Source organism: Chelonoidis abingdonii, chromosome 26, assembly GCF_003597395.2.
Source record: "Chelonoidis abingdonii isolate Lonesome George chromosome 26, CheloAbing_2.0, whole genome shotgun sequence".
NCBI classification, from domain to species: Eukaryota; Metazoa; Chordata; order Testudines; family Testudinidae; genus Chelonoidis; species Chelonoidis abingdonii.
In genome coordinates, this window is record NC_133794.1 from 719,486 (window position 1) to 736,489 (window position 17,004).

General features: G+C 49.3%; 1 protein-coding gene across 9 annotated transcripts in view; it reads left to right on the forward strand.

Moving 5' to 3' along the window:
• Positions 1 to 17,004, forward strand: part of EVI5L (ecotropic viral integration site 5 like) — a 99,059-nt gene that overhangs the window by 53,287 nt on the left and 28,768 nt on the right. For all 9 annotated transcript variants that reach the window (XM_075061185.1, XM_032781423.2, XM_075061186.1 and 6 more), the window contains 2 exons: positions 4,979 to 5,119; positions 11,298 to 11,426. In XM_075061185.1, coding sequence (XP_074917286.1) covers positions 4,979 to 5,119; positions 11,298 to 11,426 — 270 coding nt within the window. The remainder of the gene's footprint in view (positions 1 to 4,978; positions 5,120 to 11,297; positions 11,427 to 17,004) is intronic.

A 17,004-nucleotide genomic window follows, 5' to 3' on the forward strand; every position in this document is an offset into this window, starting at 1 on the left:
AACTTCCTGATTGTATTGCAGCTCCCAGCTTTGCTGCTTCTATGGAGGCCATGAGTGAGAGCCTCTAGAACACGCTAGCATTAAAAGTAGCAGTGGGGTTAGCACAGCCACTTATGTGCATTAAGTATGTTGCAAAAGCCAAAGCCACGAAGCTAAACTACTACAGCTTAGTCTCCACACTGACTTAGGGGTGATGCTTAAACCAGTGCAAACCCCTGTGCAGGCACGTAAATGTATGTAAACCAGGTTTGTATCAACTTAGCTTAAGTCAGTTTCTTCCGGTTTTAACCTATATTGACAAATTGGGTTTGAGTTACGTTTTATGAGTGGCTACGTAACGGGTTTGCACTGATTTAACTGAAGTGGTTTTAGTTAAACTGGTTGAGGACACTGAGGCCGGTGTTCACACTGGTGTGCATTCCTCTTCTGGGAGCAGGGGTTGAGGGCTTTGAGTTCATCATGCTATTCGTTAAGTGCCAACCATTCGCTTAGTGCTGTAGAAAATGTAAACTGAAGCGAGAAAGCAAAGTCAAGGACAAGGCAGGAATAACTAGAAATTCACCCTTGTGTAACTAAACTGCTGTAATTAAACCACTGCACACCTCTGTTGAGATGCAGTGCACCTTAATCTGGTAATTAACACCTGTGTTAGACCAGTGCTGCATACCATTACTGATTGTGCTGGCGCAGCTACATTGATTTATTTATATTGTAACATCTTGGAGCCCCAGTCATGGCTCAGACCCTCATTGTGCTAATTGCTGTGCGAACACCCAACAGAATGATGGTCCCTGTCCCAAAGAGCTCCCCATCTAAGACAGTGGTCCCCAAACTTTTGAGTCGGGCCCCTCCTTCCCCTGTCCAATCCCCCCACCCCCACCCCACAACCCTTCCAGGGCCAGGAGCCGTGCCGCAGCTCTAGGGGTGGGGTAAGCAGGCAGAGTAAGGGGGATGAGGCTGGGGCTACAGCTTGGAGTGGGTCTGAGGCCAGAGTTGTGGCCAGGAGTTGGGCTGGGGTGGAGCCGTGTCAGGGGCAGGCATGGTGCTGGGAGCAGGGCTGGGTGGTGCTCCCTCCTTTCCCCCTGTGGAGGCTGGCCTGGCCCGCCTTGCCCCTATGAACATTCCTCCGTGCTCCCCTAAATGGGAACAGCCCAGAGTTTGAGGACTTCAGATCTAAGACAAGAGACAGCAGATAAATACCAGCCAACAAAGCAGTACAACGAAACAGTGAGACAGTACTGGACAGCCTGATAGGCAGTGGGCTCAGCACACCAGCAGTCTCCCCAGTGGCAAGAGTTTTGTAGAATTGTGGCAAAGGAGTGTTTGAAGGAGGACAGTGGCTTTGTGGGTATTTACGGAGAACTCCTCCCAAGCCTGGGGGCGGGTGGGGGAGAAAGGGGCTTGCTGTAGTGATCCCACTCAATTTTGGTTGTGTACAGCCAGCCTCAACTAGGGACACATTCTCATTTACTCCAGCGCCCCTTTACACCACTGATTGTGCTCGCTTCATGCTGCCAGCACCGTGTTCAGCAGAGTCAGCCCCATTAGCTCTTCTTAGCTAAGAACTCTCCCTCTTCAGGGGTAGCACAGCAGTGGGGAGTCTGTCGCGAGACCACTGGGCCATCCTTGTGGGGAGGGAAGGGAGGGTCATAGACTCTAAGGCAGATCATGAAAAGTGTGGCTCTTGGCCAGAGGAAGATAAAAGTCCCAGGGCAGTTTTCCTGGGCAGTGTGTCTCAATGAAACTAAACAAACCCAACCAGAATGACTCTTGAATTACAGCCCTCAGCCCCAGTGCATTCCTCAATGCCAAGTCCTCTGCCTAAGCCAAGGCTTGCTCTGGAGTCTCCTCCGCTGGAGGATACCACTGAGGCTTCCCTCACCTGGGAGGCTGTAACGATGCTGGTTCTTGCGGGACCCAACTGAGAGTGCCAATTCAGGACAAACTGCTTAAAGCAGGGCAGTTACAGCCCAAGGCTGGGGGTTTTCCACCTCTAAGGCAAACCAAAGCAGCCAGACAAAGAGGACTTTGGTCTCACCCCCCTGGCTAAGCGCAAGTCACACATGTAATTTCCTTAGACACTCACCAGTGCCACTTGTTATGGGAACAAATGGTTATGAAAACCAATACCCCAGTAAAAGAAAAAAGGTTCTCTCAATCCCAAAGGACCAAGCTGCAGACCCAGATCAATATACAAATCAGATCTTACCGACAAATCACGCTGTTGCCAATCCTTTAGAATCTAAAGGTTTATTCATAAAAGGAAAAAGATACAGATGAGAGCTAGAATTGGTTACATGGAATCAATTACATACAGTAATGGCAAAGCTCTTCATTCAGGCTTGTAGCAGTGATAGAATAAACTGCAGGTTCAAAATCAAGTCACTGGAGTACATCCACATTTGGGATGGGTCATTCAGTCCTTTGTTCAGAGCTTCAGTTTGTAGTAAAGTCCCTGCAGACGTAAGAAGCAGGATGGAAGACAAGATGGAGATGAGGCATCAGCCTTTTATAGGCTTTTCCCAGGTGTGAGAACACCTCTTTGTTCTTACTGTGGAAAATTACAGCAAAATGGAGTCTGGAGTCACATGGGCAAGTCCCTGCATACATTGCTGGGTCACAAGGCCTATCTGCCTTCTCTCAATGGGTCAGTTGTGTAGTTGATGGTCCTTAATGGGCTATCAAGCAGGCTAGGCAGAGCTGACACCAGCTTGTCTGGGGTGTCACCCAGAGGCATAGCAGAAGTTTGAAATACAGACAGTATAGAGCCAATATTCATAACTTCAACTATAAAAATGATACATATATACAGATAACCAGCATACCATAACCTTGTCTTAGACACCCTATTTAACCCCCTTTATACAAGATTTGGTGCCACTACAGGACTTTGGTTGCAACAATGATCTATATGGTCCCAGTTCATGTCAATAACGTCACAGAGGCCCAGCTATCAGTGCCCCTTCCTATCAGCTTAGCAAGCCACAGCTCACAGCTCCTTACCTTGGCAGGCTTTCAAGGCCAGCTTCCTCCATTGTGCCCAGAGAAGAGGTTTAACCCCTTCCCGCATGTCCCACTCACCCATGTCACATGTGAGGAGAGGTTTGAACCAGGAGAAGGGGCAGGAGGTAGGTGAACCAGGCTGGAGGGTCTGCTGCGTACAGAGATGGGAGTGGGAGGAGACGTGAGGCATGAAGGCTGGCATCGTTTGTTGAGCTGGTATGATAAGGTGTAATGTAGCTATCATCTCATTCGTACTAATACTTTATATTTCAAAGCATTTCTCATGCCAGCTGCATACAGCTCCTCTGCAAACACAGTCACCTCTGGGGTGGAGAGAGGTAGCTAGGGCGATGAGGGCAAATTTTGGCTAGAGACTGTCACTGAGCCCACTTTTGGTGAACAGTGCAGTGGTTCTCTTCACCAAGTAGATGAGACCACGTGTCTGTACCTGGTGAACACTTGAGAATCCGATTGCCCTCAGAGGGACAGGGCTAAAGCAACCCTGTGGAGCTGAGAACAGAGGCTTCGAGAGAGGAAACTGAGCTCATCCACTGGGGGCGCAGGCACTGCCAGCTTTCAGCACCATCATGATGAGAATTTAATATTTAGATGGTCATGGCACCTGGAGCCCAATCACATTGGTACCTTGTTACGCTAGGCACTGCAACCACCCACATGCAGAGTAAATGACCTCCATTGATAGGGTGCCAGGTGCTGTACACACCCAGAAATGACCACGCAAAGTAAATGGCCCCATGCACATGCATATGAAGACTTTATGATCTGCATAGGGTGAGGCAGTGTGCACATATGCACAAAGTAAATGACCTTTTGTGCAAGTTTTGCACCAGTTCCTCTGCCCAATACAGTATTCTAGGGCCTTTCAATTTCTCTCAGGAAGTCACCAATGCCTGATATGCATTCTTAGGATCTCTGGGCTAGAGGATCCTCCAGTCTGGTGACAGAGGGTCAGTGAGAGAGCCAGGAGCCCCTGATTCCCAATCCCTCCCCTCTGCTCTAAGTACTACAATGTGCTGCCGCCCCCCTTCCCCCCCGTACAATAAATACAAGTCAGGTGATCTAGTTCCCTGTTCTAACCAGTAGAGACATTGTCTCCCAGTGTTGGGAATAGAACCCAGGAGTCCTGGCTCCCTGGGGGCTCTCATCCTCTTGCTAGCAGGATGTTCACAGGCCAGTCTGATCAGTAACTGATTTTTTGGAGGGGGTGTTTTGTCCAAACACATAAGTGAGTAAATGAGACATTGTGACCCAATGGACAGGACAGGGTGCTAGGAGTCAGGTCCCCTCTATGTTCTAATTCTGGGCTTTCCACTGACTAACAGTCACTTCCCCCCTGCCTTTCTGTGCTTAAGTTTCCCCAGGTGTAAAATAAGGATAATGCCATTTACTCACTATTCTAAAGCCGTGTCTGGCCTGTGCATGAAAACGGGTCTAAAAGGGATGAGTGTTAATATGTTGTATGCCTCCTTGTAAAGCAGGCAAGCGTTTGGTCACAGTTGCAGAACCCCAGAGGTCCCCCACTCTCACCACTAGACCGCACTCCCCTCCAAGATCTGAGACTCTAATCCAGGTGTCCCGAGTCCCATGCCTCTGATCTCACTCGATCACACTCTTCTCCCAGAGCTAGAAATGGAACCCGGGAGTCCTGACTCCCATCTCTGTATACTTTAGCTGAAAGACACTGTGGCAAGTGGTAACCTTATAGACAGAAGGGGTAACTGTCACTGAAGCATTGTCAGCGGAAAGTTGGGCAGCTGCTGACAGAGCTGTCTGAGGCACAGGCGGCCCCTTGGGGAATTCACTTCTTTCTGGTAAATCTGATCCCACTGGGCTGTCATCTCAGCCACTGCATGAGGCCCAGAGAGAGAATTCCCATGCAGATGCACATGGAGCATGTTGAAGGTGTTTCCTTTGACATTCTCTTTCCCTCTCCTCTTCCCCCTCTCCCCTCCAGGGCCAAGTCACCCGCGCACAGGAGGCCGAAGAGAATTACATCATCAAGCGAGAGTTGGCAGTGGTGAAGCAGCAGTGCAGCTCAGCCACGGAGAACCTGCAGAAGGCCCAGAGCACTATCCAGCAGCTGCAGGACCAACAGGTGAGGAAGCAGGCTAGGGTGGCACTGCTGAGGGGGCATAGGGTGGGACCATGACACAGGATGCCAGGTGGCACTAAAAATGCAGGTCTGGGGATTTGCCCTGCTTACTGGAACCTCTGGACTAGATGGGCAAAGCAGCTGTACGCCCTGATGTGCACCAGCGCAGCTTTCCCTTGGGCAAATAGCAGCTGGGGCCGCTCATGCTAGTGCAGCTGCACATATAGCTGGGTAGGATTTAGTCACATGATGCTATTTTGGGATCCTGCATCCCAGATGTTCAGGGAGCTGCCATTTAGCTGGAGCAAAAGAATGTAATATTTATATTAGGGTAGCACCCAGAGACCCAAACTAAAATTGGGGCCCTGTAGTGTCAGGCACTGCACAGACCATCCCTGCCCTGGAACTTACACTCTAATGATGCAAAGGAAGGATTAATAGCCCCATTTTATACCTGGGGAAACTGAGGCACAAAGCTATGCCCTAGAAGCCTTTGGTAGAGCTAGGAATTGAATGTACATCCCCTGAGTTCTAATCCAGCACTTTAACCACAAGACCATCTTTGGTTTCTGAACAGGGTTTATAGTGGATTGATTTAAATCAAAGTGATTTAAATAATTTATTTTAATCTTGTTTTGTGTTTGCACTTTTTAGTTATTGTTCTGAAGAGGTGTTGATTCTCATGGGTTGGTAACCATTAAAACATGTTGATTTGCACTAAACTATAAGCTTTACACTAAACTTGAAACTTCTTTTTGCTAACCAGCAGGATACACTATATTTATACACATTTATTTACACAGTTATAGAGCTTAACATTCATTTATTCAGAGTCTTAATGTTTACTTTTTTATAACGTTATAAAATGGTAAATGATGCATTTATTTTCTACATGATTGATTTTTTATTTTGTGAATTTTGTCAAGTTCTATTTAGATAGAAATTGGAGTTTAATTAAAAATGTGCAAAAAGAAGCATTTTTTTAAAAAATTAGTTAAATAAAACTACCTTAAATGTGCTGCATAAGTAAGAAAAACAAGTTAATCAAAACACATTTTGCATTTAAAACCAACTGATATATTGAACAAAGAAAGTATTATCTGATAATGAGTTGAAATAACTGCTTCTGGTAAACATGTCCTTCAAGATTTTAATATGTAGTGTATGTAAAGCTTGTCTCTCACCAACAGTAGTTGGTCCAATAAAAGATATTACCTCACGCACCTTGTCTCGTCGAGATTTTAGAACGAGTAGATCTCATCCTCTAACATTTAGTTTTTATTCATAGTTTGAAAAAGGTAAACAAGTTTTTCTCCTTTTTCCACTCCCAATTGGCTTCTTAACTTTCAGTGAACTAGTCCTTGAACTGAACTAGTTGAATAAACTGAAATCAAGAAAATATTCTCTTTGCACCTGTTGAAGAAGCTGCTGCTGTCAAAAACTCATTTAGCACTTCAACAAACTCTGGTTGCAGGTGCTGAGCCCAGTGTCTTCCACCAGTTCAGTGGTTTGACTTTCTTTAAAACTTCAGCAGCAAACTTGTATGGCTTAATATTAAATGTTTTATTTAATTTAAACTGTTTTAATAGATTACTGTCAGTTTAGGCCTTAAGATATATTGCCATAACTTCAATTGTTAATTTTAAATATGTTAATTTTTTAAAAGGAAAAATATGTACTTTAAATTTAAAAAAATCAAATGTATGTTTTGAAAAATCAGTTGATTTTTATTTTTTTTAAATCATTGTTGGTGCCTCTGCTGGTTTCACTTTGGTCACTGTTGTCTATAGTCAAACTCCCCTTCTTGCAAGAAGCAGTGGAGGTGAGCTTGTGGATTTCAGCAGTGGCCCTGGAGATGAGTGATGTAGCAAAGGTTGCTTTGGTGTTATGCTGAATCCAGACCAGAGCCGAAATTCAAAACTTACCCTAACAAACAGCTGGAGTGTGCCCTTCAGCAAGGAGCCCCCTCTCAGGGACCGAGCTTGCTATAACACAGTTAATATCCGTACTGTGAAAATAACTAGAAATGACGCAGGACGACCTTGTGGTTAAGGCCCTGGGCTGGGACTCAGATCTAGATTCCATTCTCAGCTTTGCCACTGGCTCGCTGTGTGAGCTTGGACAAATCCCTGCATGTCTCTGGGCCCCAGTTCCCCACCTGTAAAAGATGGATAACAGTGCTCCCTTCCTTTGTCTGTTCAGACTCTGAGCTTTTGGGGGCATGCACTGTCTCTCATTCTGTCTCTGTTCAGCAATGAGGCCCTGATCTCAACTGAGCTTTCTAATTGCTGCTACAGTAATTTGGGACATGTACTGTTGACAGCTGTGGGCATTAGAGCTGCCGCGAAGTCAGGGCTGAACCACTAAGTGAAGGTTACGGAGATGAAAGCAAAAGCAAAGCAAAAGCTAAGTGTGTGTGAGGGGGGCGCTTGGTGGCTGTGATGGTCTCACTCACACACACACTCCCGTGTAAAGGTTACCATCTGTGCATTGCTGAGAGCCCAATCTCTTTGCCACCTGTTGCCTGTCTTTGACAGAAGCTTTTTGATCAAGGAGGGCTTCTTATGAATCTCACAGGTGTCCTTGCAAGTGGGAAAAACGGCCAAGCAGTAGGTTGTTTTTTCTTGAGTGGGGAGAGAGCTTTGAATCCCCCCCCTTCTGTGTGCAACTGAAGTCTCTCTGGTATTTTACCCCATCAAAAAATACAGAGCTTTCACCAAATGGAGAGAGCAAACAAACAGTGCTTAAAACAATGCTCAGCAGCTCTTCTTCGGAAAGAGCCCCAGGTGAAAGCTCTCCAGGAGAGAATGCAGGGCTGTGTGGTTACAGGGAGAACAATAGTGCCTAGAAAGCAGAGCTGCCTACCATGAATGGGCAGAAGAAAAGAACCTAGAGGTTTGTCTGCTTCATGAGCTCTTCTGGTTCATCCAAAATGGATTCTTTGTGGGAAGGAAGGGCTGGTCTTCTGGTGAGAGCACGGGACTGGGACTCAGGACTCCTGGGTGCTGTTCCTGGCTCTACATGGGGAGTGGGAACTAGTGAGTTAGCAGGGGCCTGGGAGATAGGACTCTTGGGTTTTATTCCTGGTTTTGCCACTGACTGTGTGACCTCAGGCAAATCTCAACACCTCTCTCTGCCTCAGTTTCCGCAGCTGCAAATGAGGATAACAGTTCTCTACACAACAGGAGCATTGTAATACTAAGTTACTTAATGTTTGTAAAACATGTTGGGCTGTTTGAGTGGGAGACAGGCAGAGTGTTGCTGTTAAATGCGGAGTGTGTTGAAGCACTGTGTTACACTAAAAATGTAACAAATTCCATGTGCAACTGACTCATTTCAGAGGTACAATCCTTCAGAGGAGAAGTCTGATGGAAGCCATAGACCCCAGAGTAGGGAACTGATAGCTGGAGAGGGATAACTGTTAGCCTCTGGGCATAAACCAAAGGTGCCAGTTCACATGAACTGTCCCATATGAGAAGTCTTTTGCAAATGGACTGAATGAAATGAGGGAGTCTCCTCCCACCTGACCTTTGTGCGTCAGAGAGCTCTTCTCTCTTGGGCAGCTCCAGGGACATCTCAGGCTGCTAAGCAAAGCACCAGACCATCCAGGAGAAGAATCCTACACTAGCTGAGGGGAGGATGAGAAGCTGTGACCCATCTTTAATTCGCCAGTTCTAGGGAAATTCACAGCTAGATTGATTCTGAGTTCATGTTCTGAGAAGACAGGGCTTTGCCACACCAGATCAGAGCATTGGCCCATCTACTGTGGCAGAGGCCACTACATGAGGCATCAGAGCAGCCTCTCCTTTGGACCATCAGTGGTGACAGCCCTTCCTGGCAGTTCTTTGGAGATCCAGGTGGTGGCTGATGAGGGGAATTGGAAGTGGGGAGCTGGGTCTCTGGAGACTGAAAGAACTGGAGAACCACAGCTTCATAGAAAGCGGAACCATCTCACCCCCCTATGCCTCCTGCCTCCTTCCTCCTTAATGCACCTGGTCAATTCCACAGTGCTGCAGATGCGTGGTGGTGGGAGATTCCTTCCTGAGCCCATACCGGTAATCAGCGTGTGTCCCCAGCACAAGATCTGATAAACCCCATCATCTCCGTTCACATGGCAACGGCCGCAAAAGTCTCCAGCCTGCCTTTAAATAGCTATGCTATCAGACTCTGTAACCTCCCCTCCCACTGGCTGGAAATATGCAGGGTGATCATAGACAAGTCCTCCTAGGGGCCATCTAGTCCATCCACCCATAGAGGGATCGAGGTCCCCATATCATGCTCCCCTTGGCAGGGACAGTTCCCTCCCCAACCCTAGCAGCATATTCCTCTCCTGTGGGGTGCTCTCATTGCAGCTGCATTCACTCAGCATGGGGAGGAACTGGTTGGGGAGGGTACTTGCTTCACTGATGGGAGATGACGGTTCTGACACTCAAGCTTGGCACTGGGTAGGGTTGGCTTGGATCTGGGTTAAGCTTTGAGGCCAAACGGGTGCCAGGGCTAGACCTCAGCTGCTATAAATTGCCACTGACTCTGATGCAGCATCCCATCAGCTGGGGATCTGGCCCTTTTAACTCCAATGGAGTGATGCTGGTTTATACACCAGCAGGGGATTCGGCCCCATTGACTCCAATGCAGCGATGGCCTGGCCCCTAAAACTCTGATTCCAGGGTGCTGAGATCTCACACCCTGCTGGCGCAAGTCTCCTGTCCCAACCAAAGTAGAACTGGAAATTAGGCCCCTTTTGGTTTTGGATCCAATCTAAAACCACAGCTACAGAGAGGTGGTTTTGAATGCAAGGCCTCCAATCCAAAGCACTCCTCTGGTTACGAGGAGGGGTCTCCACCCTCCTCCCATGGGCTGGATTGGATCGTGTTTAATTCTCCCCCAGAAAACAAGCTGGTGTTTATCTGATGAACTGCCAACAGCTGCGATAGTGCAGACGGTTACAGTGGGTAGGAGCTGTGCCAGCGCTCCCCCGGCCTTTCCCCCAGCGGAGGTTGCTGTGGTTGAGGCGTGCTCTGGAGAGTAGCACTCTGCTCAGATTGGGTTGGGTGGGGGGTGAGATTGAAGAGCCAGCTGGATTCCGCTACAGGAGAGCCTACAGCAGCCAGCAACGGTATCCCCGCCCAACTACCCTTCTCAGGGCCCCAGGGTGTCACATAAGCAGCCTTGTGGCCTGCCGCCTCCTTGGAGCATGCCTAGTCCCCTCCAGAACTGTGGCCACTGGAGAAAAGGTTCAGAAGAAGATCTAGAACAGCCACCACATTTAGGTGCTAAGTGTCTCACTCCATCAGGCAGTGCACAGTACAGTGACAGGAGTTGGATCCATTTGTCCCACAGGTCAACAGGGACTGACAAGGCAGCAGTCAGCTGGCTCTTAGGAATCAGCTGGCTCAGGTGTCATGTTAATGGGCCCCAGAAGCTGAATCCTGGATAGTTTGGTCCAATGTGAAGCCTTAAGGAGAAATCTCGGAGCATGCTGCTAGGAGATACTGTGCTGACCTTCACTGTGATTCTTGGATGAGACACAAGACCAAGGCCTTGAAGGCTTATGGACATTAAAGATCCTCTGGCCCTTTCTGCAAAAGTAGGAGCGTTAACTCTGGTGCCCAGCTTCATTCACCTCTTACAACCTTCAGCTGTAGCATTGCTGTACATCTGTTACCCAGTGCCAATTACCACCCCAGAGCTGCTGCATTGCAGTGTTGGGTGCAGTAGTCACTTCAGAGGGCACGTCTATAGGAAGAGAGACTCCAAATCTGGGCAGCGAGTCGGGGGTGTCTCCAAGAGTGGCAGGGAAGGTGAGCAGAGCTGTCTGATCATGGGTGGAGCTTAACATTGCGCTGGGCCCCCAAAGTGCAGATCTGTGTCTGTAATCCTGCAATCTGCCTTCCTTCTCCCCACCCATCAATGCTCCTCAGCCCTGCCCTCCAGGGCTGCAAGGGGAGTTCCTTCCAGCGGCCTCTCACGTTGTCCTGCACCGAATATGGGGGTGCACTTGTGGGTAAAAATTGGCTGTATGCACTTGAGCGTGTCTTCCCCTAGAGACTGGCCCCTTCAATGAAAACAGCCTTGCTCTCGCTAGAGGAGTTCCTCACTTGGTAGAGGCCTATGGTTTCAGTGCTAAAGATCCCCTCCCTGGTTAACAATGCCTGGTTTGGGTTTTTTTGCTTCCTCACAGGGAAACCCCCGGTTCACAGAGGAGTTTGTGAATCACCTGGAAACAGAGCTGGAGCAGTCACGTCTGAGGGAGACAGAGACACTGGGTGCACTCAAGGAGATGCAGGACAAAGTGCTGGACATGGAAAAGGTGTGTGTGGGGAGGGAGAAATCCCTGCTCCAGCATCGTTTAAATATGCAGTGGGAGTTCTGGGGGGAGCAGCCTGTGCCCCTACAACTGTAGGTCTGTTACTTTTATAGGATGGGTTGTAAAACCAGGTCCTCTGATGGCTTCAGGGTCATTAAAGATTCCGTGATGCTTTCCATAAAAGTGGAGCTGTTAGCTCAGCCCTCCCGGTCCAGTACCATAGAAGGGTTGGGGGAGAGGTAGAGCTTGGTGGTTTGAGCATTGGCCTGCTAAACCCAGAGTTGTGAGTTCAGTCCTTGAGGAGGCCATTTAGGGAACTGGGGTAAAAAACTGTCTGGGGATTGGTCCTGCTTTGAGCAGGGGGTTGGACTAGATGACCTCCTGAGGTCCCTTCCAACCCTGATATTCTATGATTCTAAGGGTTCTGCCTACATAGACCCTCTCCTCACTGTAGTTTCAGTGGAATGTGGGATTTTCCACCCTCATCTGATCTTAGTTAAACAGCTGCTGTGTCCCCTGAGAAGTGGGTGTATTTCAGTGAGGAGTTAAGTGAGCCCTGTGTAGTTTGCAGAGTGCATTGGGGTCTTTCAGGATGAAAGGCATCAGGGATCAGATGCTCAGCTTCTGTAAATCAGCATAGTGCCATTGACTTCACTGGAGATAAGCCAGTTGATGCCCTTTGGGGATCTGGCCTGAGGTATTCACTGGTGCTCCCGATCTGTTCCATGTGGATTTAGGCTGGTGAAGTGCATGCCTGATGTTTAATTGTACTTCACAATCCTAAGCAAAGGAAGTCCTGAGCTAGACTCAGCCTTCCTTTTAGTGAGCCCTGAATCAAATTGACTGCAGCTGCTGTGTGTATCATAGTGATTAAAGTGGTGGGGGGGCTTCAAGCACTTGCATGGGGAGTTGAAGATGAGCTGTTTTCCAGGAGTGCAGGGGTTCTCAAGCTTCCTTGCACCATGAGCCCCTTCTGACAACAAACATTACTACACGACCATAGGAGGGGGGATCAAAGTCTGAGCCCAGCCAAGCCCCACCACCTCAGAGGCTAAGCCAAAGGGCTTCAACTCCAGGCAGGGAGGCTGTAACCTGAGCCTCGCCGCCCAAGGCTGAAGCAATTCTAACGCCAACCCTGGTGACCCCATGAAAATGGGGTTGCAACCCACTTTGGAATCCTGACCCACAGTTTGAGAATCGCTGCCTGAGTGCCCTTCAGCCTGAAGGATCCCACAGCACTTAGCTTTATGTGCAGAGATCACACCTACCCCACTGAAATGCAGTCACCTTTTGAGGGTGGAGCATTTGTTCAATGGCACCAAGCAACACTAAGGGAGAATTTAGGACAGGAACTGAAGAAGAATCCCAATCATGACCTGTGCAGCCTCTGGCCCAATGGGGCTCTTATCTCACCAGGGCTTCTGAAAGGCAGTGCTTCCATTGGTACAGCGCCCCCGGTGTTCCTTGGTGGTTTCCCATCCAAGTGCAAAGTTGGGCTCATGCTGCCTGACTTGATCACAGCACAAGGCTGCTTCTGCCTGCTTTTTGTGACTCTTACTTTATTTGCCTCACTCAGGCTGCAGTATCTCTAGTACATCTTCCGTTGAATCCATGTCACTAGCAGAGAGAGGCAGTGTGGGCCATGCATAGGAGGAGTCAGGAGACCTTTGAGCATTTTCTCAGCTCTACCACTGACTTGCTGTCTGGCCTTGGGCAAGTCATTTTCCCTCTCTGTTTCCGTGGGATCTTTGAACTCAGTCAAGGCTTCTGGATGCTGCTATAAATTAGTAACTGGTGGCTGTTCTTGCTCAGCCTGAATCCTCTGCTGAGAACAGGGTTGTATCACACACACACCCTCCTCGACTGTTTGGGAGTCATATTAAGAAGGCTCCCTACACTACACAACATCCATCTGGACCCATTCAGTGTCCCCATGGACACTGAACCCATACAGGGATCTCATGCAGACAAGATTTTCTGCCCATGTTTCTTTTTCCTTGGCCATCCTGCGATAAGTGATTGTACATTTGATTTATTTTTTCCTTTGCGGTCGCAACTGGGATTAGATTTGAAAACCTCTGAAGATGGTTATCAGAGCGTGATTAAAAATAAAAGCAGCTAGATAAACCCTCCCCTTCCAGAAAAGGCCTTGCCTTTTAACCATTTCCTTCCTGCATGGTTGTAAGTTGCACGTCAGTGCACTTTTGTGCTTCGCAAAACCAGACCAGTTCTGTCTGCAAAGCCTGGCAATGGGAAGGTTATGCATTTACTGCCGGGTCAGTTTCAGGTTTGGGCAGCAATCCTATGGGAGCAAGGGAGAGGCAGCTCAGAGGATGAACATGGTTCTAGTGGAACTCTCACACCTGACCCAAAGCCAGCAGACTTAACTACTGAGTGGTGCAAATCCAGTTTATATCACAAAACCCGCCTGTCGGCACTAATCTGCTCCCTCTCAAAGCGCCTTGGAAGAAAGGCCAAGAGCTAAAGGGCCAGGGGGACAGAGCTCCCCTTGCATCGGGTTCACCGATTACACCATAGTCTGCTCACTGTGTTGGGGCCAAGCCCGGCCTGGTTGCAGATCTGGTTAACATGGCAGAATACATGCTCCCCAGTAGTTTGCTGGTGCCATTCTGATCCCGCTGAGAGCAAGGGTGGTAGGAGGGAAGGAGTTAACTATCCAAGGCTTCTTGTCCCAGGCTGGGGTTCTCTCCTCCAATGGGCTCACTGAGGGGGAGAGGAGCTGGCTGTACTGGAGCTGGCATGATCAGACTGGAGTATACGATAGTGCTCTGCCAGCTGTACTGTCCAAATTCAGGTCCCAGCCTCCCCAGTCCAGTGGGGTTTGTAATGTTCCTGAATGCACTCAAGCCTCCTTTCAGGGGAGAGTAGGGGCTGGGTTCAGGATATGGAGCCTTCAACGTTAGTGGGAAGGGAAAAGGCAAGGAGTGGCCTCCTCAGCGCACACTTAGTAAAGCGAAGCAACCTCAGCTAAGTAGGTTCAGTCCAGTCCTGTACATGGGACTCCCTCATTGGATGCAGATGAGGCTGAGTGCCACAGAGACTCACAAGAGGGTGCCACGGGTCATAGCCCAAGAGCCAAAGGTTCCCCTCCTCCTCCACACAGCACGACTCATCCATCAAGACATCTTCAGGGCCCCAGTCTGAGCACCTCACAGTTACCTATTGAATTCATCCTCCCAGCACGGCAGGAGAGGATCATCATCCCAACTGGCCTGAGGTCACCCAGAGAAAGCTGGGAAATGGATTTTCTATGATTAGTATTATTATTTATTAGGCATAGTACAGTAGCACCTGTCATGGCCCAGGACCTTCTTGTGCCAGGTGCTGTACAAACACAGAACAGAAAGACAGTCCCTGCCCCAAAGTTTGAAATCTACTAAGTCTCAGTCTAGGGCCTTAATCGTAGGACCATCCTTCCTCTCTGCCTTGCAGCCTTGCTGTGATCTAGCCAGAGACCGGGCCCAAATAAACCCCCTCTATTATAAGTCCTTCAGACATTGGTGGTGCTTGAAGTCTGATGACAGACCTGGATCTAAATGCTGCAAAGAATCCCTGTCCTTATAGCAGGCTGACCCAAATGCCAGATCCCCAGCCCTCCACTTTTGGGGGTGGTCTGCCCGGATCTGAATTTCTGTACCTTAAATCTAACCTCTAGGTTCTCTAGTTCAGGCTTAGCTGATGCTGGAGAGCCTCATCTTAGCTGATCAGCGGTGTGAGAATCAAGTCCTCCCACCCTTTTAACACCTCAAGGCCCTGAACCAGCCCTTCCTGCTGCAGCTTGAACTGCCACGACCACACTGGAGCAGCATGTGAGAAAGCCCATGGGGGCTTGAGAGCTCAAAGAATGACTCAGGGCCTCACCCTCCACCCAACACATCAGTGTGAAAACCCCTGAGGCGCAGGGTGAGGAAAGAGCCGGACCACGTGTAGCCCTGTGTGTTTATGTGTGACACTACTGCTGGGTCCCCATTTGTCCTAGGAACAAGAAGCTCCCAGGGTTTATTTGACTAACGGATGTTGCAGTCTTACCAGACAGATGTGTGATTGCTCCATTTTAAGTGAGGTCACCACTTCCCCCCTCTCCCATTGCACACACAGATCTGTTCTCTCTCTCGAAAGTCCCAAGAAGCAGAGGGAGAAAGAGGAGCAGCTGCTTCTGCTCAGGACAGACCACTTTGCACACAGTTGGTGGCAGGGTGGTGTTTTCTCACTGCTGATTGAAATTACGGTTTGACCTACAGGCTGCAATCGGTGACCAGGGCCCATTGTGTCATGCGCTGTGCACACACAAGACGAAGATGTACAGCGCCTAGCACAATGAGGTCCTGCTCCATGCCTGCAGCTCCTAGGTGCTACCTGATACACCAGATAAATAACACCACCTGTCCCTGCTCCTAGGAGTTTGCCATCTAAGTATAAGATGAGGGATGGCAGGTAGATAGAGAGGGACAAGGGGGCAACCTAGTGACACTTGAGGTGGTTATGATTAGTGGCATGAGAAGAGATCAGTATAGGTCAGGGAGCTGCTAGGAGTGTTGAGCCCAGGCAGATGAAGGGGATGACTGTGATTGTTTTCTAATATGATATGAACCCCAGGGTTCATGGTGGGTGCAGGGCCCCTGGCCCCCCAGCACCAGTTCAGAAGAGATGAACTCGCAATCACCAAACTTTACCCGGCCTCCCCTCCCCTCTCGCGCTTCCCCTGCAGCTGCCAGCATGTGATTTCTGCTGCAGCAGAGGTGAGATAACACCTCATCTGATTGCTTTCCTGCTGAGCGTGGGGGCGGTATCCGAAACCCACTGGAAGCCTCCGCCTGCCTGTGCTGAGTATGTGACTCACTCAGCAGTCACAGAGCTCCTTGGGTGGCTTTGTCTGTACTGGCAGCCAGAGCCTCCGCTGCTGTAAATAGGCACAGCTCTACGGACTCCTATGGAGCAGCCCTGATTTATACCAGCCAGGGATCCGCTCCTGGGATTTCAGCCATGGGATCAAACCCAGCATAAAGATGGTTTCCACCAGCACAGCTCACCCTCGTGTAGAGCCAAGATGAGCTCCACCAGGTCTGCCCTTGTGATCCACACTGCTGCAGCTTCTGCAGGCTGAAACCACAGTGTAGACAAGGCCTCAGCTCACTGCTGCCTAGCGTGTCATAGAAAAGCCACTCGGTTGGCCACTCTTTCCAGCAGTGCCCAAGGGCTGATGAGAGTTCAGAGGGACGCTGCTTGGGCTGTGCCTTTTTCCTTCTGTAGCTGGGGGTTTGCAGAGTGTGTTCAGCCCTGCTGCAGTTGTTATAGTCAAGAAGTGGGTGTAAACATGAGTCTCTTCTTGCTACCCAGGCTGGCTTGTCCCTTTACAGCAGTGAGGCTATACGGACTCCAGTGGAATTCCACCATTGTGAGCAGAGAGCCAGACCCCAGGTGTCCGCCCCTGCTCTGATCTCCCTGCTTTGTGCTGCTCCGGACAAATCCCAGGAGACAACATCTCCAGGAGAGCGAGCTAGAGCCTATCCCATCTCCTGAACCGTCAGCCAGTAGTCTGACTTCTCTAGAACAGCCACCG